The sequence below is a fragment of the Castor canadensis genome, chromosome 4 (genome assembly GCF_047511655.1).
Source record: "Castor canadensis chromosome 4, mCasCan1.hap1v2, whole genome shotgun sequence".
In the NCBI taxonomy this organism is placed as follows: domain Eukaryota; kingdom Metazoa; phylum Chordata; class Mammalia; order Rodentia; family Castoridae; genus Castor; species Castor canadensis.
Window position 1 is genome coordinate 186,071,257 of NC_133389.1, and position 23,455 is coordinate 186,094,711.

The 23,455-nt window shown below is 41.3% G+C and overlaps 1 protein-coding gene across 3 annotated transcripts in view; it reads right to left on the reverse strand.

Annotated features, from left to right (window-relative positions):
* LOC109678597 (contactin-associated protein-like 4) overlaps positions 1–23,455 on the reverse strand; it is a 130,690-nt gene that overhangs the window by 87,640 nt on the left and 19,595 nt on the right. For 2 of the 3 annotated variants that reach the window (XM_074072301.1, XM_074072298.1), the window contains exon 2: positions 22,733–22,846. In XM_074072301.1, the coding sequence (XP_073928402.1) occupies positions 22,733–22,846 (114 nt within the window). The remainder of the gene's footprint in view (positions 1–22,732; positions 22,847–23,455) is intronic. The other variant, XM_074072299.1, reaches the window with a different exon arrangement.

Sequence of the window (23,455 nt, forward strand, 5' to 3'; positions counted from 1 at the left end):
GAACCCAATTTTAACTCTACAGAGATTTTAACTCTACAGAGATATATAGACTGTGCTGGAGTATCACATAGCACCAGGAAGCAAGGGAGTGAAGACACCCATGTGTGTGCAGAGAGCAATGTCATTTCCAAAGAGACAAAGCCAGCTGAATGAGCTCCCAAATCCCAAGCTAGAACAAAGTGAACAGAAAAATCGAGAAAGTAGTATTGGGCTATAATGCAAAAAATAAAATTATATATATGCATCCTTATTTATATAAATAAATAATTCATTAAAAAAGTTGGGAGAGAGACAAATCTTGCTACAGAAGACTTCCACATAATACAGACAGTGTGCAAATGAGGAAAAATAAGAAACCAGGGAAGTGAGACTGTTCTGGATGAGAGGAGCCCAAGGAGACAGAACAATTATAGGTCCTGCCAGATGGGGTCCTGGGACAACTACAGGTCATGGGTGTGCTAAATGAGGTCCTGGACCAGGAAAGGGGAATCAGGTAAAAACCAATGATGTCTGAACATGGACTTGACTTAGCAACGTATCTGTGGTGGTTCCTTAATTGTGACAAATACTCATAATAATGCAGGTGAACAAAACAACACAGTGGGAAGTACACAGGAACTGCACTCCCTAAAAACTGTTCTGTAAACATAAAACTTAAAAATTTTTGGTCTATTTTTAAACAATCATGAAGACTTCTACTTCTAGGAAAGACAGAGTGAAATAAACCAAATTTACCCTCTGGGTAAAACAAATAACTGCACAAAATATATTTAAAAAAAATAAAGATTTCAGGACACTAAACCTTAGGCAGCAAAAGACAGACTTCCTTGGGAGACAGTTCGCAAAGGAGATGAGAGCTGTCATTGCCACACCTGCTGCTTGAGGAGTCTCTGGCTGTGGGACTGGGAGGGGCTGCCAGGTGGAGTCCATAGTCCTGAGTTAGGAAGGGGAGGTAGGAATCCAGGGCCCAGGGAGCCAAGGGGGCTGGAGCTCTCTGGACAGAGAATCAGAGAGACAGAGCCTGGAAAGATGGAGGGGTGTGTTGGGGGGGAGAGGGGCAGAAAGGGAGAGAGGGAGAGGTGAGGAGATGAGAAGATATAGGAAGGGAGGGGAGGGGAGGGGGAGAGAGAGAGAGAAACAAATCAAGAGACAGACAAGAGATAGAGAAACAGACAAAGAGAGAGTCAGATCAGGACAGAGTCTGCAGAGGGGCCTCTTGGTCTCTGCTAGGCACTGAACAGCACACACAGGATGAAGTCTTTCTGGAACTGGAATTAAGGTGAAACAATTCCAGAAACCATGAGGGCTAGAGACATCCCTGTACCCAAGTGGACCACTCCTCTAACAAAGCTATGTGCAAGGCCAGGAAGGACGAGGCTTGTACCAGTAAACTGGCCAGATTCTGTAACAAGTATCAATCCTATTTGTGGGCATGCAAAAGAATCCCAAACGCAACAAGTAAGTCTGGTACCCAGAGAAACGTGGCTAGGAATGAAGAACCAGGAAAACACAGCCCATCACAAGGAGACAGGTGGGTGGTCAATGAAAACCAGCACAACAGAGGCAGAGATGGCAGCATGTATATTACTATGTGTGCAAGAATTTAGAAAAGGGTTGCTTGTTAGGTAAACACCTGGAAGATACAGAAAGGACAAGAGCAAAATGTAGATATGAAATGACAACATTTGAGATTAAAAACCACCAGATGTTTTTAAGAGCCCCTTGGGCATTGTGGAAGAATCTGTGAGTAAACTTGAAGATGTATCTGGAGAACTTATCCCATGTGAAACAGAGAAAGAGACTAAAATTGAACAGCCAGATATTGTGGGAAAACTTTGAGTGTTTGTGGAACCGGAATCAGCAAGCAGAGGAGAGGGAGGGTGAGGGCAGAAAAACTATTCGAAAAAATAATGGCCAATTTTTTCCAGATTTAAGAAAAAATACAAACCCCCAAACCTGATAATCTATGCATTTCAAATAAAAGAAAAACAATGAGTGCCACACCAAAGTACATAATAACTAAATTTCCCAAACACCAGCAATAATGGGCAAACCTTTATAGCAACTAGAGCAGAAAAAATGCCTTATATATCCAGGAACAAAGGTGAGAACAATTCTTGCAAATAATGCAAGTTACAAGACAGTGGGGGAGAACAGTTTAAATACTAAAGGGAAAAAATAGTGTCAACCTAAAATTACATACCCAGTGAAAATATCTTTCAAAATAGAGTAAAATGAAGACATATTCATTTTTAAAAGCTGAATGAATTAGTCACTAGCAAATCTGCAATGCAAGATACGTGAAAGGAAGTCTCAAGCAGGGGAAAAACAAAACCATGTGGAAGTCTAAGTCTGAATGAAGGAACACAGCATCAAGGCAAGTACAAAGGAATTTTAAGTGAAGTTTTTCTCAAAGCTATTTCACTGTTTAAAGAAAAAGTAATAGCGTACTGCAGGGTTTATAAAATGCAGAAGTAAAATAATGGCCAACAGCACAGACACCAGGAGGAAACAGATGGTAATATAGTTTTGCACACCAAGTAGTCTAAAGTCACTTGAACACAGACACAGAGATGTACTTTAAACCCTACAGCCACTGAAGCAAACGACAAAAGGAGACAATGTTGAACCATTCGGTTAATTCAAGAAAACATAGAAACAAAGGGGAATACGTAATAGGAGGAACACCTCTCCCAGCAGAGGAGGTAAAATAGCAAATGTAAACTACGCCACATAAAATCACATGAAAACTGAGGGCTGACACTCAATTGCAAGGCACAGATGTCACACTGAATGAAATAAAGACCCAGAAATGAGCTTCCTATAAGAAACAGATTAAAAATAAAGTTACAAATAGTTTAAAAGTAAAAAAGACAGAAATGCTATGTAATGTTGCTGTGAACAGATGGCCAGTGTCCTCATCCATGTGATGAGGCCCTAAACCCCAATTGGCAAGACAGGAGATGGTACTTTGGGAGGCCCCACAAAGGAGGCACCATGAGGGAGGCCATCCAAAGAAGGCCAACATGAGGGAGGCCAGCCTCCTCCTTCTCCAGTCCTGGCCTTGTGAGCACACAGGATGAGAACAGGGGACAAGAGGATTCCAAGATGGCGGCTAGAGGGAGGAAGCAGAAAGCAAGCCTCCTATAGTGAAATCTTGGAGAGACGCCAGAGACACACTTTGCAGGCATAATCACTGAGAAGAGGCATAACTTTGACCCCTCCACACCTCCAGCCGGCGCAGAGAGTCTCCACTTCACGTTAAACGGAGAAACAAGGAGGGCCCCCGGGCCGCCAGTTGCCGGTGCCCAGACAGCTTGGGAAGATGTGGACCAGGTGAGCTTTATGGTACTGCAGTAGCCCCACAGACAAGCCTGGGCCAGAGCAGCATAGCCCTCTGGACAGACCAAACTCCACCCGGGAAAAAAAAGAGAAACTGAGTAATAAGCAATAAGAGCAATAAAGACACGCGGGAAAGAGGGTGGGGTGCCCTGAGCGCTGAAGATTGGAGGAAGGGAATCCTTCTGGGAACTGTAAATAAACAAGCTGGGCGGGCCAGAGAGGCTCTGGCAGGAGTGGGGGTGCACGCCCAGCAAGCAGGAGCGGGAAAGCTTGTGAGAGTGGCGGAGGGAGAAAAACTCCACAGGAGAGGAGGGAAGACCCACTTTCCAAGTGAGCTGTAAACAAACATGGCGGCTGGCAGGAGCAGCAGCACCGCCCAGTAATCAGGAGCAGGAAAGCTTGTGAAAATGGCAGTGGGAGGAAAACTTCACAGGAGAGGGAGGAAGACCCACCTCCCACATGAACTGTAAATAAACACGCAGGCCTGACAACGTGGGTGCAGTGTTACCTTTCCCAGTGCTTGGAAAGGGGAAAGCCTGTAGCAGAGGCTCCCGCACAGGAGAAATCTGAGCAAACAAAGCCTGCAGGGCCAGGTGAGTGCTAAGTTCATGCCAGAGATCTGCATAAACAACGCCTCCTGCCAGAGATCTGCATAAACAACGCCTCCAGCAACAGCAGGCTGACAGCAGCAGATACCATTCTCAGAACTGTCTCCAGACTCTTTTTTTCTCTTTTTCTCCCTACCTTTGATAAGAGAACAACTGAATTACACCTGCATGCTGAAAAACTTACTGAAACTGTATTGCATTTAAACTTGGGACACTTGGTGGGTTTGTGTGTGTGTGTGTGTGTGTGTGTGTGTGTGTGTGTGTGTGTGTGTAGTTTTGTTCTACTTTATGCATCCCCTTTGATGAGACAACTACAGAACAACATCTGAGGCACCAACTCCAGGATTGGAGACTGAGACGGACACCCAAATTATTAAGACTGAAACTTCATTGCACTTGAACTTGGAGGTTTTTTTTTTTTTTAATTTTCTATTTTCCATTTTATTTTAATTCATTTTTATATATATAGATATTTCTTTCATTTATTTTTTATTTTTATTCTTATCTTTTTTATTTTTGATTTTCAATCCTCTCTTTGTCTAATGTCTGTTCAGCTGTCAATTAGTACACTAATGCTCCCTGTTTATACCTTTGAAACTTTGTTGTCTGAAACCTGTTCTGCTTTCTCCCTCTTGTCTGTGTATTTGTTTTCCCCTTTATTTTAACTTCTTGCTTTCCATCTCAGCTCACCCTTCGATTCTAAATATTACCATTGTTATTATTAAAGCTAGAAAATACTTAATTGCACACAGTACAGGGACAGTAACAACATCAAAGACAATGATGGGAAGACAGAAAAAACAGGGAAACCAGTTTCCCCACAGCAAAAAATTAGTACAGGAACCAGAGGGGAATGAAGAAAACAGGTACTCAGATCCAGACTCCAACAAAATGAAGATAAACTATGCCAAAGGACCCAATGAAGCCCACAAGAATAATTTAAAAGAAGACATACTACAAGTACTCAATGAGAATTTTACAAGATGATACTGGATAGGGTCAACCAAAATGTACAGGAGACACTCAAGAAATTCCAAGACAACAAAAATAGAGAATTTGAAAAAGCAAAAGAAGAAATAAAGGAAACCATAGAAGCACTGTATAAACACCAAAGTGAAAGAGAGAACACGATGAATAAATGGATAAATGAACTCAGGACAAAAATAGACAACATTAAAGAGGAAACCACCCAGGATATGGAAAACCTCAGAAAAAAGAACAAAACAGAACTGCAAAACAAAACGGAAGGCCAATCCAGCAGAATAGAATAAACAGAAGACAGAATCTTAGAACTTGAAGGAGAAATGGTAATTAAAGGAAAAACCGAAGAACTATTAATTAAACAACTCAAGACCTGTGAAAAGAAAATGCAAGAACTCACTGACTCCATCAAAAGCCCAAACTTGAGAATCATGGGCATCGAAGAAGGAGAAGAGGTGCAAGTGAAGGGAATGCGTAATCTATTCAAAAAATAATAACAGAAAATTTCCCAAATCTGGAGAAAGATATTCCCACACAGATGCAAGAGGCCTCTAGGACACCAAACAGACCAGATCAAAAAAGAACTACACCACGACATATCATCATTAAAACAACAAGTTCAGAAACTAAGGAAAGAATATTGAAGGCTGAAAGAGAAAAAACAAGTAACATACAAAGGTAAACTCATCAAAATCACAGCAGACTTCTCAACAGAAACATTAAAAGCAAGAAGAGTGTGGGGTGAGATCTTCCGGGAACTGAATGAAAATAACTTCAACCCTAGGATACTCTACCCAGCAAAACTATCATTCAAAATAGATGGAGCAATAAAAGTCTTCCATGATAAGCAGAAACTAAAACAATATATGACCACAAAGCCACCACTACAAAGGATTCTTCAAGGGATTCTGCACACAGAAAGTGAAACCCAACTTAACCATGAAAATACAGGCAACACCAAACCACAGGAAAAGAAAAAGCAAGACAGTATAGAGTAACCTCAACTTAGGTACACACAATCAAACCTTCAAACAACTAAGACAACTAAATGACAGGAATCACCACACACCTATCAGTACTAACATTTAATGTTAATGGACTTAATTCACCCATCAAAGGGCACCACTTGACAAAATGGATTAAAAAGAAGATCCAACAATTTGTTGCTTACAGGAGACCCACCTCACTGACAGAAATAAGCATAGGCTTAGGATGAAAGGCTGGAAGAAGATTTACCAAGCCAATGGCCCCCGAAAACAGGCAGGAGTAGCAATACTTATCTCTGACAAAGTAGACTTCAAACCTACATTGATCAAATGAGATAAAGAAGGACATTCCATACCAATAAAAGGGGAAATAGACCAAAAGGAAATAATAATCATCAATTTGTACGCACCCAATGTCAACGCACCCAATTTCATCAAACATACCCTGAAAGACCTAAAAGCATATATAAACTCCAACACAGTGGTTGTGGGAGACTTTAACACCCCATTATCATCAATAGATAGGTCATCCAAACAAAAAATCAATAAAGAAATCCAAGATCTAAAATATGCAATAGATCAAATGGACCTAGATGATGTCTACAGAACATTCCATCCAACTTCTACACAATATACATGCTTCTCAGCAGCCCATGGAACCTTCTCCAAAATAGATCATATCCTAGGGCACAAAGCAAGTCTCAGCAAATACAAGAAAACAGAAATTATACTGTGCATACTATCTAATCACAATGCAGTAAAAGTAGAACTCAACAAAAGTAAACACAAAAAAACATGCAAACAGCTGGAAACTAAATAACTCATTACTTAATGATGAATGGATCATCAATGAAATAAAAGAGGAAATGAAAAAGTTCCTGGAAGTCAATGAAAATGAAAACACAACCTACCAGAACCTATGGGACACAGCTAAGGCAGTCCTGAGAGGAAAGTTTATAGCCATGAGTGCATATATTAAAAAGACTGAAAGATCCCAAATCAATGACCTAATGATACATCTCAAACTCCTAGAAAAACAAGAACAAGCAAATCCCAAAACAAATAGAAGAGAAATAATAAAAATAAGAGCTGAAATCAATGAAATAGAAACCAAAAAAACCATACAAAGAATTAATGAAACAAAAAGTTGGTTCTTTGAAAAAATAAACAAGATCAATAGACCCCTTGCAAACCTGACTAAAATGAGGAGAGAAAAAACCCAAATTAGTAGAATCAGGAATGCAAAAGGGGAGATAACAACAAACACCGTGGAAGTCCAGGAAATCATCAGAGACTACTTTGAGAACCTATATTCAAATAAATTTGAAAATCTTAAAGAAATGGACAGATTTCTAGATACATATGATCATCTAAAACTGAACCAAGAGGAAATTAATCACCTGAATAGACCTATAACACAAAATGCAATTGAAGCAGCAATCAAGAGTCTCCCCAAAAAGAAAAGTCCAGGACCTGATGGATTCTCGGGTGAATTCTATCCAACCTTTAAAGAAGAACTGACACCAACCCTCCTTAAACTGTTCCATGAAATAGAAAGGGAAGGAAAACTGCCAAACACTTTTTCTGAAGCCAGTATTACACTTATCCCAAAACCAGGCAAAGACACCTCCAAAAAGGAGAACTATAGGCCAATCTCCTTAATGAACATTGACGCAAAAATCCTCAACAAAATAATGGCAAACCGAATTCAACAACACATCAAAAAGATTATTCACCACGACCAAGTAGGCTTCATCCCAGGGATGCAGGGGCGGTTCAACATATGAAAATCAATAAACGTAATAAACCACATTAACAGAAGCAAAGACAAAAACCACTTGATCATCTCAATAGATGCAGAAAAAGCCTTCGATAAGATCCAACACCATTTCATGATAAAAGCTCTAAGAAAACTAGGAATAGAAGGAAAGTACCTCAACATTATAAAAGCTATATATGACAAACCTACAGCCAGCATTATACTTAACGGAGAAAAATTAAAACCATTCCCTCTAAAATCAGGAACCAGACAAGGATGCCCACTATCTCCACTCCTATTCAACATAGTACTGGAATTCCTAGCCAGAGCAATTAAGCAAGAAGAAGGAATAAAAGGAATACAAATAGGTAAAGAAACTGTCAAAATATCCCTATTTGCAGACGACATGATCCTATACCTTAAAGACCCAAAAAACTCTACTCAGAAGCTTCTAGACATCATCAATAGCTATAGCAAGGTAGCAGGATATAAAATCAACATAGAAAAATCATTAGCATTTCTATACACTAACAATGAGCAAACGGAAAAAGAATGTATGAAAACAATTCCATTTACAATAGCCTCAAACAAAATCAAATACCTAGGTGCAAACCTAACAAAAGATGTGAACGACCTCTACAAGGAAAACTATACACTTGTGAAGAAAGAGATTGAGGAAGACTATAGAAAGTGGAGAGATCTCCCATGCTCATGGATTGGTAGAATCAACATAGTAAAAATGTCGATACTCCCAAAAACAATCTACATGTTTAATGCAATTCCCATCAAAATTCCAATGACATTCATTAAAGAGATTGAAAAATCTACTGTTAAATATATATGGAAACACAAGAGGCCACGAATAGCCAAGGCAATACTCAGTCAAAAGAACAATGCAGGAGGTATCACAATACCTGTCTTCAAACTATATTACAAAGCAATAACAATAAAAACAGCATGGTACTGGCACAAAAACAGACATGAAGACCAGTGGAACAGAATAGAGGACCCAGGTATGAAGCCACACAACTATAACCAACTTGTCTTTGACAAAGGAGCTAAAAATATATGATGGAGAAATAGCAGCCTCTTCAACAAAAACTGCTGGGAAAACTGGTTAGCAGTCTGCAAAAAACTGAAACTAGATCCATGTATATCACCCTATACCAAGATTAACTCAAAATGGATCAAGGATCTTAATATCAGACCACAAACTCTAAAGTTGGTACAGGAAAGAGTAGAAAATACTCTGGAATTAAAAGGTATAGGCAAGAACTTTCTCAACGGAACCCCAGCAGCACAGCAACTAAGAGATAGCATAGATAAATGGGACTTCATAAAGCTAAAAAGCTTCTGTTCATCAAAAGAAATGGTCTCTAAACTGAAGAGAACACCCACAGAGTGGGAGAAAATATTTGTCAGCTATACATCAGACAAAGGACTGATAACCAGAATATACAGGGAACTTAAAAAACTAAATTCTCCCAAAACTAATGAACCAATAAAGAAATGGGCAAGTGAACTAAACAGAACTTTCTCAAAAGAAGAAATTCAAATGGCCAAAAAACACATGAAAAAATGATCATCATCTCTAGCAATAAAGGAAATGCAAATTAAAACCACGCTAAGATTCCATCTCACCCCTGTTAGAATAGCCATCATCAGCAACACCACCAACAACAGGTGTTGGCGAGGATGCGGGGAAAAAGGAACCCTCTTACACTGTTGGTGGGAATGTAAACTAGTACAACCACTCTGGAAAAAAATTTGGAGGCTACTTAAAAAGCTAAACATTGATCTACCATTTGATCCAGTAATACCACTCTTGGGGATATACCCAAAAGACTGTGACACAGGTTACTCCAGAGGTACCTGCACACCCATGTTTATTGCAGCACTATTCACAATAGCCAAGTTATGGAAACAGCCAAGATGCCCCACCACTGACGAATGGATTAAGGAAATGCGGTATCTGTACACAATGGAATTTTATGCAGCCATGAAGAACGAAATGTTATCATTCACTGGTAAATGGATGGAATTGGAGAACATCATTCTGAGTGAGGTTAGCCTAGCCCAAAAGACCAAACATCGTATGTTCTCCCTCCTATGTGGACATTAGATCAAGGGCAAACACAACAATGGGATTGGACTTTGAGCACATGATAAAAGCTTTAGCACACAAGGGAGGGGTGAGGATAGGTAAGACACCTAAAAAATTAGCTAGCATTTGTTGCCCTTAACACAGAGAAACTAAAGCAGATACCTTAAAGCAACTGAGGCCAATAGGAAAAGGGAACAGGAACTAGAGAAAAGGTTAGATCAAAAAGAATTAACCTAGAAGGTAACACCCACACACAGGAAATCAATGTGAGTCAATGCCCTGTATAGCTATCCTTATCTCAACCAGCAAAAACCCTTGTTCCTTCCTATTATAGCTTATACTCTCTCTTCAACAAAATTAGAGATAAGGGCAAAATAGTTTCTGCTGCGTATTGAGGGGGTGGGGGAGAGAGGGAGGGAGCAGAGTGGGTGGTAAGGAGGGGGTGGGGGCAGGGGGGAGAAATGACCCAAGCCCTGTATGCACATATGAATAATAAAAGAAAATAAATAAATAAATAAATAAAATGCAGATGTACTAAAAATATTAAAAAAAAAAAAAAAAGAACAGGGGACAAGGCCTGGCCAGGCAGCAAGCCTCCTGGCATGCTGGTCCTTAACTTGAAGCCTCTGACCTGTAAGGAAGCAGTATCTTGTGTGAATCCTCACTGTCCATGGTGTCTTGTGATAGCAGCCTGGATGGGCTAAGATCAATGATAAATAACGCTGGTGGAAAATAAAAGTTGTTATTGCTGTTTTCACACCAGACAAAGGAGATTTCAGCATAAGGAAACATCTGGGAATCAAAGAAGTTATTTTACAATGACAAAGTGGTCAATTTATCAAGAAGACAAAAATCCCAAATGTGTGTGACCTAACACCAGAGCTTCAAAATACCTGAAGCAAAACCCGGTAGGCATTCAAGGAGAATCACATACATCTGTGTTGGGAGCCATGACCCGCAATCTGACGAGGTCATTGTGGCTTAGCAGGATCCTGACAAGATCAGAGACTGCAAGTGCACCATGTCTCTCTCTGGGGTTTTGAGGGAACATGGAGAGGCTCCCTTTGTCTGGAGAAAAGAAACATTAACTTGAAGGTGTTTGTTTATGAAAGGTTAGGAACAGGTGACATGTCCTTGGCAACCAGGCCTGGGTTTTGTGTATGTGAAACTAGGAAGGTCCGTGTTTCATTTATGAAACCAGGGTGGTTGGAGCAAGGACATTGTTTTTCAGGTAGAGGGCATTGTTTCCCAGGCATAGAAATTCTCCTTGCATTGTATAACTTCCTGCTTTGTACTGCTTTTAAACCTAATGCAAAAATAAAAAATTTGTCTGTCGGTCATCAGCCTTCTGGTCCTCTCAATTTGTGTTTTGTCTGTTCATTCCTTTCCTGAGCCCTTTTGGGTCAAGAACCTCTGTGATCCCAGCACATCTGCAGTCACAGTTGAACATTTTAGCACTCTTCTGTCAATAATTGATGAGTTAATAGAAAATCAGTGGCTACGTGAAAGGTTTGAACTGCACTATCCAACAAACCAGACTGAATTTATGTTTATAAAATATCCCGTCAGAGCAGAATACAAGTTTTCCAAGTGTGCACAAAACACATACAGGTAGGCCATATCGAGTGGTGGAAAATATGTTTCAATGAATTTAGGAGGGTTCAAGTCATACAGGTCTATTCATTATCCAAATCAAAATCACAGTTCTGTAGACCTGGAAAGGAAATAATGCCTTTTAAAAAAATGCCCTATCAAAGGAGGAATCAAAAAGGAAATAAGAAGTTACTTTGAATGAAAGTGAAAAGTTGACTTATCAAAATGTGTGGGTGCCAACGCATAAGCAGTTGGGAGACTTTTAATAAACGCGTATAGAAGAGAGTTCTCAAGACAATGGCCTCAACTTTAGCCCCTCCCAAAAATGCAGAGAATCATGAGTACAAATTAGACAGAGATGGTAATGGAAATTAAGGAAATAGAAACAATCAACAGAGAAAAATCAAAGAAACCAAAATTTGTTTTTAGATATCTATAAAATTGATAAACTCCTTAAAGTAATTGGGGGAAAACAGAGAACACACTACTAATGTCAGAACAAGGCAGGAACATCACCGCATGATGACATCATTCCAAAGATCCTGCAGTTTATAATGCAGAAAAGCATTTGATAGTACCCACACATCCATCAAAAGCCAATTCAATAAAAGACTGGAAAGAAAATTCCTTAACCTTGTGTTGGGCGTCTATGAAAACCTAAACGTCCATGGTAGGAGCCAGGCAAGGAAGTCTATTCTCACCAATGTCTACTAACTACCACAGCAGAGATTCCAGTCAAGTCACAGTGGAAATGAAGAGAAGGAAAAGGCACCCAGATTGGGAAGAAAGAAGTAAAGTGGTCCTTATTTACAAGTGGCCTGATCATTTATGAAGGGAGCAGGTGGAATCTTTAAAAAATGGTACTTGAACTAATAACATGTAGTGTTCTGTAAGTTTTCCCGAATACACTATCAATAAACAAAAGTCAATTGTGTGTTTTCTATTAGCAAGGGACAATAGGACATAAGGTTTAAAAATTCATTTATAAAGATATGATGACATGCAATAGTCCTAGGCTAAACTGGACAGAAGTGCAAGATACACAGTCCCACACCATAATGTGTAGCTTAAGAGATGCTGTAGAAGTCTAAATCAATTGGACTTGCACCCTGGTCATGGACTTATAGAATCACCATTGCCAAGATGCTGATCCCCCACACAGATCTCCACATTCACTGCGGAATTTGAAATGTAGAAATTGATGAATGTTGTAAAGTCCACAGGAAAATTCAAAGGACTAAGAATAGTCAAAATGACATTGAAGAAGAGCATGTTATTACTTGACTCACTATTTATTACAAACTTGAAGTATGTAAAATAGTATGCCATTAGGTAAAGAGACCAACAGAGCAGAAAAAGAATCCAGGAGTTGACTCAGACATCTTCAGGCAATCGCTTTTCACAAATGTGCAATTCAGTGTTTTCCAAATCGTGCTGGAGCAGCTAGCTTTACATTTAAAAAATGGACTTTGCTCAGTACTAGATACTATACAATTTTTTCTTCAAAATGGATCGTAAAGCTAAATATAGAAAACATGTAGATGAAGTCACAAGAGAAAATTGTCGTGGTCTTGAGTTATGAAAATATCCCCCAAGGGACAATTTCTTTAACAATGACAAATTGATCTTCATCAAGATAGAGACTTTTCCCGAAAAAGACACTTTTCAGAGAAGAGAAAGGCAAGCAACATGCTTAAAGGAAATATTTGCATGTGTGATAGAACTCCCAAACTCAATAATTACAGAATAAATAACCCGATGCAATAATAATAAAAAACACATAGCGAGAAGTTTCTAACAAATCCTTCTCCAAAGGAGATAATCAGAATTAGCTATAAAATAAAGCTGAGCAGTGTTAGACATTAGGAAACAAAAATCAGAGCCAAAATTAGCTATCCTAACATATGCATTAGAAGGTGTAAAATAGATAGATTAATTAACCAGGGGTTGAAGAGGATATAAAAAACTAAATAATATACTGCTGTTGGGAACATAAATTGGCACAAACAAACCCTTTGGAAACCCTTTTTGGCAGTTTCTTAAAATATTAAACATTCACCTGCTACATTATCCAGCAATGCCATTCTTCAGTATCTGCCCAAGGGGAACAGGAACATGTGGATGAGATCTGAATAATGAAATTACTGACAGTCATTTCATCCTCAATATCACCATATCAAAGCCACCCAAGTGTCCTTCAGCTGGAGAATGGGGACCAAAGCTGAGATATGCTCACACAGTGGAACAGTGCTCAGAACTTAAAAGGACCAAGTAACTGAAACACCCATAAACAAGAATCCAAGTCAGAAGCGCTCGCGGCGTAAGATTCTAGTGTTCCAACAGGAAACTATCTTGAGGCACAGGTATTAGAGGCAGCAGCCTTGGGATGGGCACTCGATAGGACAGCAGGGCACTCTCTAGGGACACATTTATTTCTTATTGGTGAATGATGATATGAGCATTTGCCCATTAAAAATGTTAATTAAAATAATAGTGTTAGAAAAATAAGTGGCCATTTCAGTCTTGGGTACATTGAGGTTTTCAGCTACAAAGAGCCTGTTCTCTTTTCCTTTAAGGCAAAGAGTTTCAAATAATTCATTATGTTTACTTTGTAGAGGAGAGTAAAGGAAGGAGAAAGGACAGGAGAGAGGGAACAGAATAGTCTTTTCTTGTAACTGTAACATGGCATCTTATCACAAAAAAGACAGACAGTGAAAGACTAAAATAATGAAATTGTTTTAAGTCTGTTAATGTTGGACTTGGAAATCTTTGAAATCCTTTTCAACCCTGTGATTGATTCTTTGCACTTTGTACCTCTTAGTGGGAGCAGAGGTGTTAACCCAGGGCAGAGGTAACCCTTGCTGTTGGCATTATTTCTCCTTCTAAGGTTTCTGGGTAAGAATTGCTCAGTATGGTAGTAGGAAAGAAAAAACTCCAGGTAACTTGTGTTTTGCCCTGGTATTCAAAGTTGTCACAGTTGCAAAAAACAGTGATATAAGAGTAAAACTGAGCTGAGCCTATGGATAAAAACATACCCTAGGGACAGTAAACTCACTGCACAAATACTTCTGTGTCTCTCCAGGACATGTGGAAAGGTCTAGGAGGTGCTAATCCTTTAAACTCATGCCCTTCTGTTGCTAAGTTCCACCATCAATGGGAATAATGGCCCCATGTTTCTCTGAGGCTACTGCACAGAAAAATGATCACTTAGTGCATAAGAAGGGCCTAGCTCCCCAAGACTATTCACCAAGTGCAGCGAACGCAAAGTTGATTGTCACACACATTCTGAAATCAGGATCACAGCTGAGTTACTATCACAGAGGTAACCTGGGAGGCCATAAATGATTTCACTCATAACATAAAGACTCAAAATTCAAAAAAAATTCTTATACACTGTTATTGAAATGTCAAGGAATTCCTGGACACTGCATAAAACACCCTTGTGCTTGACGTTGAATTTTTTAAAAAACTCTTTGAAGTGTCAAAGAGAATGTAAAACATTTTGTAGAAAAATATCTTAATTACCTATTTACTTCAATATTAGGCTCCGATGACTTCATCTGCGGGTACTGATGTCCACCTGTTTTTACAGCAGAATGTCCTCTTCCCACCAGCACTGCATGAGGGCTGCATCCTCACGGTGTTCACCAGCACTGCATCTCCTTTCTTGGGTTCCAGCCACACTAGTGAGTGTGGAATAGAATCTCCTGGCTTCATTTTCTTTTCCTCATTTACTGCTGATGGTTCTCATGCTTGTGTGTACTTATTGGCTATTTGCTTTATCTTAGGAGAGATTCCCTTCCAAACAGTTGACCTGTTTTCAATCAGGCATTTACATCTTTGTTGCTGTGTTATAAGAGTTCCTTGTTTATTCTAGACAACATTTCTCTTCAGAAATGACTTGAAAATATTTCCTGCCATGTGTAAGTTTTCCTTTTATTTTCTTAATGTCTTTTAAAATAACATTTTCACTTTCGAAGATATTGAATTTATCTTTTTCTATTATTGTATATTAATTGTACAAAATAATGGACTTCGTAGTGACATTTTCCAACATATGTGTAATATATACTTTAATCACCACTTACCCCCTTACCTTCTCTTATCCCCCATTTTTTCTTTTGTCATCTGAGCTTTTGTGACATATCTATGAAACCACTGCCTTCCTGTGTGTTTCCTTCTAAAGTTCATTTTAGCTGAAGAAGGGAGATGGTGTAACCCTCCTTCCAGAGCAGTCTTGCTTCATTTATGAAAGATTTATGAAAATCTTACTTGCTAAGTAAGATTTCTGGGTTGCGTAATGAGTTGTCCACTAACCTCTGGTCTCCATGGTTTCTGGTGAGAAGCTGGAGTCCACGCTTTAGAGGACTCATGTAGGAGGTGAGTCAGCTTCCTGAGTGATTTCAACACTTTCTCCTCTCTGGCTTTTGGCAGTTGGATTGTGATGCATCTGCCTGGGTAAAGTCAGGTCCACTTGTATGGAGTTAATTGAGCTTCTTGGATGTGAGGCTTAGTATTTCTCCTTCTATTTGGGGAGTTTCCAGCCCCTGTGTCTTCAATGTCCTGTCAGTCCCTTTCCTTCCTTTATACACATGTTGACCTGCTCCCGAGGTCTCTGAGGCTCTGTCAATTGTTCTTAATTTTCTTTTCTTTCTCTTGCTTGGACAGATAATCTCAACTCATCTTCCAGTTTCCTGATTCTTTCTTTTGGCAACTCAAATTTTTTAGTCGAATAACCCCCATGAACGTTTTAATTTCAGTTATCATCCTTTTCAACTCCAAAATTTCTAATTGGTTTTCTTTTAGAGAGATAATTTTTCTTTGGCTATTAATAAAGAACTAATTTTGCCAGACATATTGGTACATGTCTATAATACCAGCTACTCAGGAAGGCAGAGGCAGGAGGGGTGAGAGTTTGAGGACAGCCCAAGTAAAGTTAGTAAAACTCTGCTCAGAAACAAAATTACAAATGAAAAGGGTAGGGGTATCACTCAAGCGGTAGAGCTTGGCTAGCATGTGTGAGGTCCTGGGTGCAATGAGTAAATGAATGAATAAATAAACAGCGAATTCTTTCTTTCTGGAATTCTCCGTCTTCATATGCCCTTTCCTTTTTTGTCATGGTTTCATTTAGCTCTGAATACTACATATCTTATATTTTTGTTTTTGGAAATCATGCCATTTTAAATAATGAGGTAATTCTCAGAAACAGTCTTCCTAACCTGGGGTTGTGGTTGGTGTTTTTGTTGTCACTGTTAGCTCCCTTAAGGACTTTTCTGGACTGATTCTGTATAGTCAGCTTTCTGTATCTTGTTAGCCTCTGCAGGCTCTGCTTGGTGCCAAGTACTGGCCTAACAATGCTACAGAGGATTCCTTAAGCTCCCTGAACTTAAACTCCCTGAACTGCCTCAGCTTCCCCATAGCCCATAGGAGCACATAGGGCCAACCTTAGGCTTCATGTAACCCCTCTGCACGTGGGGACAGCCCTTGGCTTCCCCAAAATGTGGGTAAGGCCTTCAGGCTCCACATAACACTTGTGTGCACATGGGCTGGTCCTTAGGTTTCACATAACTCCTGTGTACCCACAGGGATGGCCCTCAAGCGCCCAAAATTATGTGCCCTCCATGATAGCTCCTTAGCTCTCAGACAGGTGGGACTCAGCCTCCTTCTCTTTCTGCCTGCACAGAGCCTCAGCCAGGGCTATGAAGTACACAGCTTTCTGGTGTACTTCCAGGCCATGGGCGGTACTTGCATCTTGTACACTTCCAGGCCACGCACAGTGCCTTCATCTTGTTCCCCACAGCATGGTGACATCTCTCGCCCCAGGTCTTGTCTCTTGTTTGTCTCAAGTGTTATCACTGCCTCACACAGCTGTGATGCTGAGCAATCACTGCACAGTGTCCCTGCCACACACCAGGTGGGCTGCCTCCCCAAAGAGCACTGGGTTAACCCCATGGGAGACAAGCCCAGTCAACTAAAGGGGCATTTTCAGAGCTGCAGGCTGGTCCAGTAGTGACAGTCTCTGGGTTGGTAGTGTTGTGTTGGGGGCTTCATGGCTTCAGTGTCCACTGTCACTGTGCCACACTGCTGTCCTTGATTGCTTAGCTCCAGGGCTCAGACTTCCACAGGCTGCACTTCTCGGTGATGTCTGTATGGCTGTGCTCTCACCTTCAATTGTCTCCTGGGCTGGAAGGTGAAGTGTGGTAAGCGTGAGGATTGGAAGCTACAACGACTGATAAATGCAGCCAAACTTTCCTACTTCCCCAAGGACCTTTATGCTATCATTTTCCAGGTTTGTTTCATTTAAAACACAGGCTTTCCAGCCTTAAAACTTGCAGAATACATCATGTCTCCTCCATTTGACCCCTTCTGCCTTGTAGGCTCCAGACTGCAGAGGGTCGTGTGGGGTCACTGCACCTGATGCCTGAGCTGCAGAGGACACAGATCTGTCTTGGTGTTTGAAGATGTCACCTTCTGGAAGACCACAGATGTAAACTGTCTGGCAGGCAGAATACCTGTCCCTTGTCCCTTTCTGTAAGCATGGTTAGTAAAACTTTCTCTCTTTAAACTTAGTACAACTTTGTGGAAATTATTCCTCCATTTTAAAGTGCTGCAGATGCTGTTAATTCAACTCAGTTGATAGCTCCCTGGTTTCCTGCAAGGCAGCCATGGAAAGCATCCCAGGGCCTTTCTCCACATTTGTGTGTTCATCTGAGGTCTTGGGGCACGTTGTTAATTAAACCCACACTTGGAAGTCAGTGGTAGAAGGCCACAGCAATACAGCATATTACAAAGTTGAAATCTAGTTGTACAACCCTTTTGTTTTTTTTTTCCTTTTTCTTTTATTATTCATATGTGCATACAAGGCTTGGTTCATTTCTCCCCCCTGCCCCCACCCCCTCCCTTACCACCCACTCCGCCCCCTCCCTCTCCCCCCGCCAATACCCAGCAGAAACTATTTTGCCCTTATTTCTAATTTTGTTGTAGAGAGAGTATAAGCAATAACAGGAAGGGACAAGGGTTTTTGCTGGTTGAGATAAGGATAGCTATACAGGGCATTGACTCACATTGATTTCCTGTGCGTGGGTGTTACCTTCTAGGTTAATTCTTTTTGATCTAACCTTTTCTCTAGTTCCTGGTCCCCTTTTCCTATTGGCCTCAGTTGCTTTTAAGGTATCTGCTTTAGTTTCTCTGCGTTAAGGGCAACAAATGCTAGCTAGTTTTTAGGTGTCTTACCTATCCTCACTCCTCCCTTGTGTGCTAAAGCTTTTATCATGTGCTCATAGTCCAATCCCCTTGTTGTGTTTGCCCTTGATCTAATGTCCACATATGAGGGAGAACAAAAGATTTTTGGTCTTTTGGGCCAGGCTAACCTCACTCAGAATGATGTTCTCCAATTCCATCCATTTACCAGCGAATGATAACATTTCGTTCTTCTTCATGGTTGCATAAAATTCCATTGTGTATAGCTACCACATTTTCTTAATCCATTCGTCAGTGGTGGGGCATCTTGGCTGTTTCCATAACTTGGCTATTGTGAATAGTGCTGCAATAAACATGGGTGTACAGGTGCCTCTGGAGTAACCTGTGACACAGTGTACAACCCTTTTGATCTCTTAGGTTGGTGGATCAAGAGCTAGTTGAGTCTCATCCTGAGGACGTCTTTGTCACCAATATCTGCCCTGCCATGCTGCCTTCCTGAGCTCTGCACAGAGAGAAGCATTCTTTATACCCACCTTCTGTACAGGTGTACAGGTGCCTCTGGAGTAACCTGTGACACAGTGAACAACCCTTTTGATCTCTTAGGTTGGTGGATCAAGAGCTAGTTGAGTCTCATCCTGAGGACGTCTTTGTCACCAATATCTGCCCTGCCATGCTGCCTTCCTGAGCTCTGCACAGAGAGAAGCATTCTTTATATCCACCTTCCACCAGAAGAGCCAGGCAGCCAAGACTCAGAGGGAGCAAGCAAGACCTGTAAAGAGTTCTTTTTTTTTTTTGGTGGGGGGGAGATAGAAATTGTTTATGCTTTCCAGTAAATGGAAGAGAAATAGAGAAAGTGATGTGTTAGCTTGGAAAGGAGCCACACAATTGTCTTGCTAGATTGCAGCCCCGCCCCCATTCTTCTTTTGCTGTTCATGCAAACACATACCTGATACATATTATGATATCCTTACAGCAACCTCCTTGGTATTCCACATGGACTCTGAAATTACTTTACTTTTTAATAGTGTATAGAGACTGACAGACTAACACACCATTTATGTAAAAGACCAATGTGTATTTTATTTAAAGAGATGCATTAAATTTCAAGCTATATCAGAACTCCAGTCACAGAAATAGTGAATAGAAGAAGAGAAACATCGGTCTCATTATGGCTCTGCATCTGACATCACCCATGCATGCTTATGGCTGTCAGGTATTTTTGGATTCTTCTTCTTGAGCAATGAAATCTCTCATGGACAAATTGAATTTCTACCAAGGGAATGAGGCCAGTGGCTTCCTTGTCAACATGGTGACTCCTAAAGCCCACAAGGACACTGTGTGAGCAGTGTGGATGTAAGCTGATCAGCAGTTCCTGCCCAAGGACCCCCTTCTCCCTCCAGGACAGCCCTGACTGCCCCAGGCCACTGGCTTTCAGAGTTGGGCACCACCCTAAAGTGGAGGGATGGGCCCCTCAGCTGCACAATTAGATCACTTGCTTTCTGCAAGTTCCTACAGTAACTGCTGGGCTCCCAGGCTCCCTGTGGACATGCTGTTGTCCTATATGACTTGCGTGACCTATCAATCAATCTCTCTGTGGCTATTCATGTTCTTACCACTGGTGTAGCCATCATTCACAGCCTGATCCAAATCAAATGAGGAGTGTTAAGAAAATAACAACCCTCTCTAGCCTTCAATAACTCACTCTCAATTTGCAATTCCCTTGTGAATGCCCCAGGCTCTCAACAGGGGGAAAATAAAATAAACCCAATCAAAAATGATGAAGTAAAAATGATGAAAGATAATTAAAATGGGCTGGTTTAAACTTAATTAACATGCAAATAAAATTCATTAAGGCTGATGCCTTGCTTCATTATAAGCTGTAGGAAAATAAAGATTTAAGATGATTTCCACCCATGCAAAGCCTTGATGCTTGGGACAGGAGTGGGAAGTATGAGACCATGATTCAATCTTGCCTTTGTGTTCAGGGATAGTATCAGTCCACTTAGACAGATGTTAAAAACTCAGATGTAATGTGGGTAAAATAAGTAGTGTTGGAAGATAAGAAAAACCACACATGGATGACTCATTTGAGTGCATTTCTGAGTTAAGGATGACAGTTGTGTCCTGGGTGCTTACAGTCCCTGTGGACAGGAAGCTAGGTAGAAAGCAGAGTCCATGCTGAGGACTGAGAGTGCTGAGGTCAGACCAGGCCTGAGGAAGGTGCCTATGCAGAGGAAGTGGTCCTTGGCAGGTGCTCACAGGGTCACCCAGCCTCCAGGGGTAACATGGTTTAAGGGTGATGGATTTCCAGAAAAAAGACTGCAGTTGGGCAATAACAGTGAGTCAGGGATGGGCCAGCAGCATGGCTGTGGGTGGAGGATGACTTGGGCTGGGAGAGTGTCAGGAGGGAGCTGCAGGATCCAGGCTGTAGTCCCAGAGAGGGGCTGGCACTTCCTAACTGCCATCAAAGACTTCCGCTTGTTGGAGACTCAATGGCATCATCACACCCACTATAAGCAATGATGCTAAGAGGCAAACCCGCCTCCGTGATGAAGGTGTAAATATCAACAGGTGGTGGAACATGTCTCCATCAAACTCAGGGCTCAATTGCTCATGGTCTCCAACACAGATGCTGGAGACCTGTGAGTTATTCACACCCTCATATCAACTCTTCGTTAGTGTCCCTTACATAGTGAAACAAAATAAAATTTTAGGCTCAAGAGTGAAGCCCCGAGTTCAAACCTCAGTACCACCAAAAATAAAATATTAACTTAAAACTTAAATATAAAATGGCAATGCAAAGTAACATTTTATGTACATGTGTTGTAATAAATACTTTGACGAGATGATCTATCTTTAATGAAAATCTAAACATCTACAAGAAAGCATGTAGATGACATTTCCTTGCAGTGCCCAGTGTAATGAATCTGGTCAATTCTGAGCAAAAGCATGGAGGAGAGTAAAAAGAAATGAGTGATAGAGGGCGTGGCTTGTGACTGAGGTTTCTACAAATAATTTCTGTGTAGACAGTTGTGTTTCCCTTAAACTCGCACCCAGACTTTTACCTTTTATTGCTTGGTGGATCACAAGGATGTCTTTCCCCTGTTCTTTCTCCAGAGCGGATTAAGACTCAGGTTTCTGCCCTAGCTATCAAGTACAGGCACACAGCACACAGCCCCAGAAGAGCACCCTCGAATCCCAGATAGAATAACCTGGTGGGCTGTGAGGGCAGTGTCACAGTCCCGTTCTCAGACAGGGGAGTGAAATGAGGGTTATGGAAATACTTTCTTTACTTGTGTTTGGCATGAGTCTTTAATGAGTATGTGTCCAGCCTTCTGTGGGAGGCAGAGGAATGGTCACCAGAGATGCTCACATCCCAGCCTTACGGCCATGGTCACCTCACATGGCAAGAAGGAACTTGGGGTGCCAGTTACTTATCTCGACACTGCCCTGCACCATCCAGTGCCCGAGCAATCATGTCTGAGAGGGAAATTGGAAGGCAGAAGTGCCAGGACTGAGAGGTGCTGCAGGAGGAATGCCTGTTGACCTTTGCTGACTAGAGATGATCATGAGCCCAGGTGTGCAGCACCTCTGGAAGCTGGAGAGGCAGGAAGTGGGTTCTTCTCTGATTTTGGTGCACTGAGACCCACTGATGAATCTGGACCCCAGAACTAAGATCACAAACTGGAGCTGTTTGAACCATGAGACTTTTTAGTGTAAGCTGCTGCTACAGCCATGGGGAGTGAATCCACCTCTGACTTTGTTGTTCAGTTTGAGGTAGAAGAGGAATCCTGTAATCCCTCATAAAGTTGATATTTGTGATAGGAAAAAGTGTGCACTATAAATAGAACTTGACATATTCAAAGGCTTTTGAATATTTTCACGGTGAAATGATCATATTGTTCACAGCCATTTCCCACAGGATTCATCCTGTGGTCCAGGTGCAGAGAAATACCTGTATTGCCCTTCTTGGTGATCATGATATTTACACAGCATACATTTCAAATGGAAGGGTTCCTGTAGGTCTGTTTAAAAGTCATCCAGAGTTTTACTTTCTGTGTAATGGATAATCCACTCACGTATTATTGAAAGAAATTCAGGGACTATTGAAAATCAATGAACTCACCATGGATCAATAAGAGGTGAGGAGTGAACTTACCGTCTCTTCGGTTAAGTCTTGCAAACCCAGAACCATGGCTGCTGGACAGCTCTGAGGAACTGCTAAAGGACAAGGGAGGTAGGGCTGACACCAGTGGCTGGTCACAGTCATCTGCTGAGGGAAAACATCATCACTGGGTTAGTCAGATGGTCACTGGGTTAACAATATGCTGTGATGTGAGGAAGTTTGTATTTTGGCTTTCATCCAAGGTTCCTGACTTATCAGTCTCTCCCCCAGGTGGGCCATCAAGAAATTCTCTGATCTACCCATGTCCTATAGTAGGTCATAAGGCCCCCCTCCTTCCAGAGTAGTCCTGCCCCATCCCTAGAGATAATGCTTCACAGAGAGGCCAAGGACAAGCTGTGCCAGGCCTCACTGGTTCTCCTGTCCCATTCTGCCAACATTAGATTTTGGTCTTTCTGTCCAATCACTTTTCAGTACAGCTGTCCCTGCTTCAGGCACACCTATGCAATGGGGTCTCCATAAACTCCCAAATGGCTATGTTTGGGAGCTTCTGTAGAGCTGACCACGTGGAGCTTTCCTCAGGGTGACCATGCAGAGAGGCCATGGAGGCTCCTCTTCCCACATGCGTCACTCCAGGATCGCTCCATCTGTATCCTTTCCACTGTCCATAGCAATAAACCAGCAACTAGGCATGTCCTTGCTGTGTTCTTGGGCAAAGCTGACTCGTGAAGCCTTTCTGATGCTGTCTAGGGGATGCTC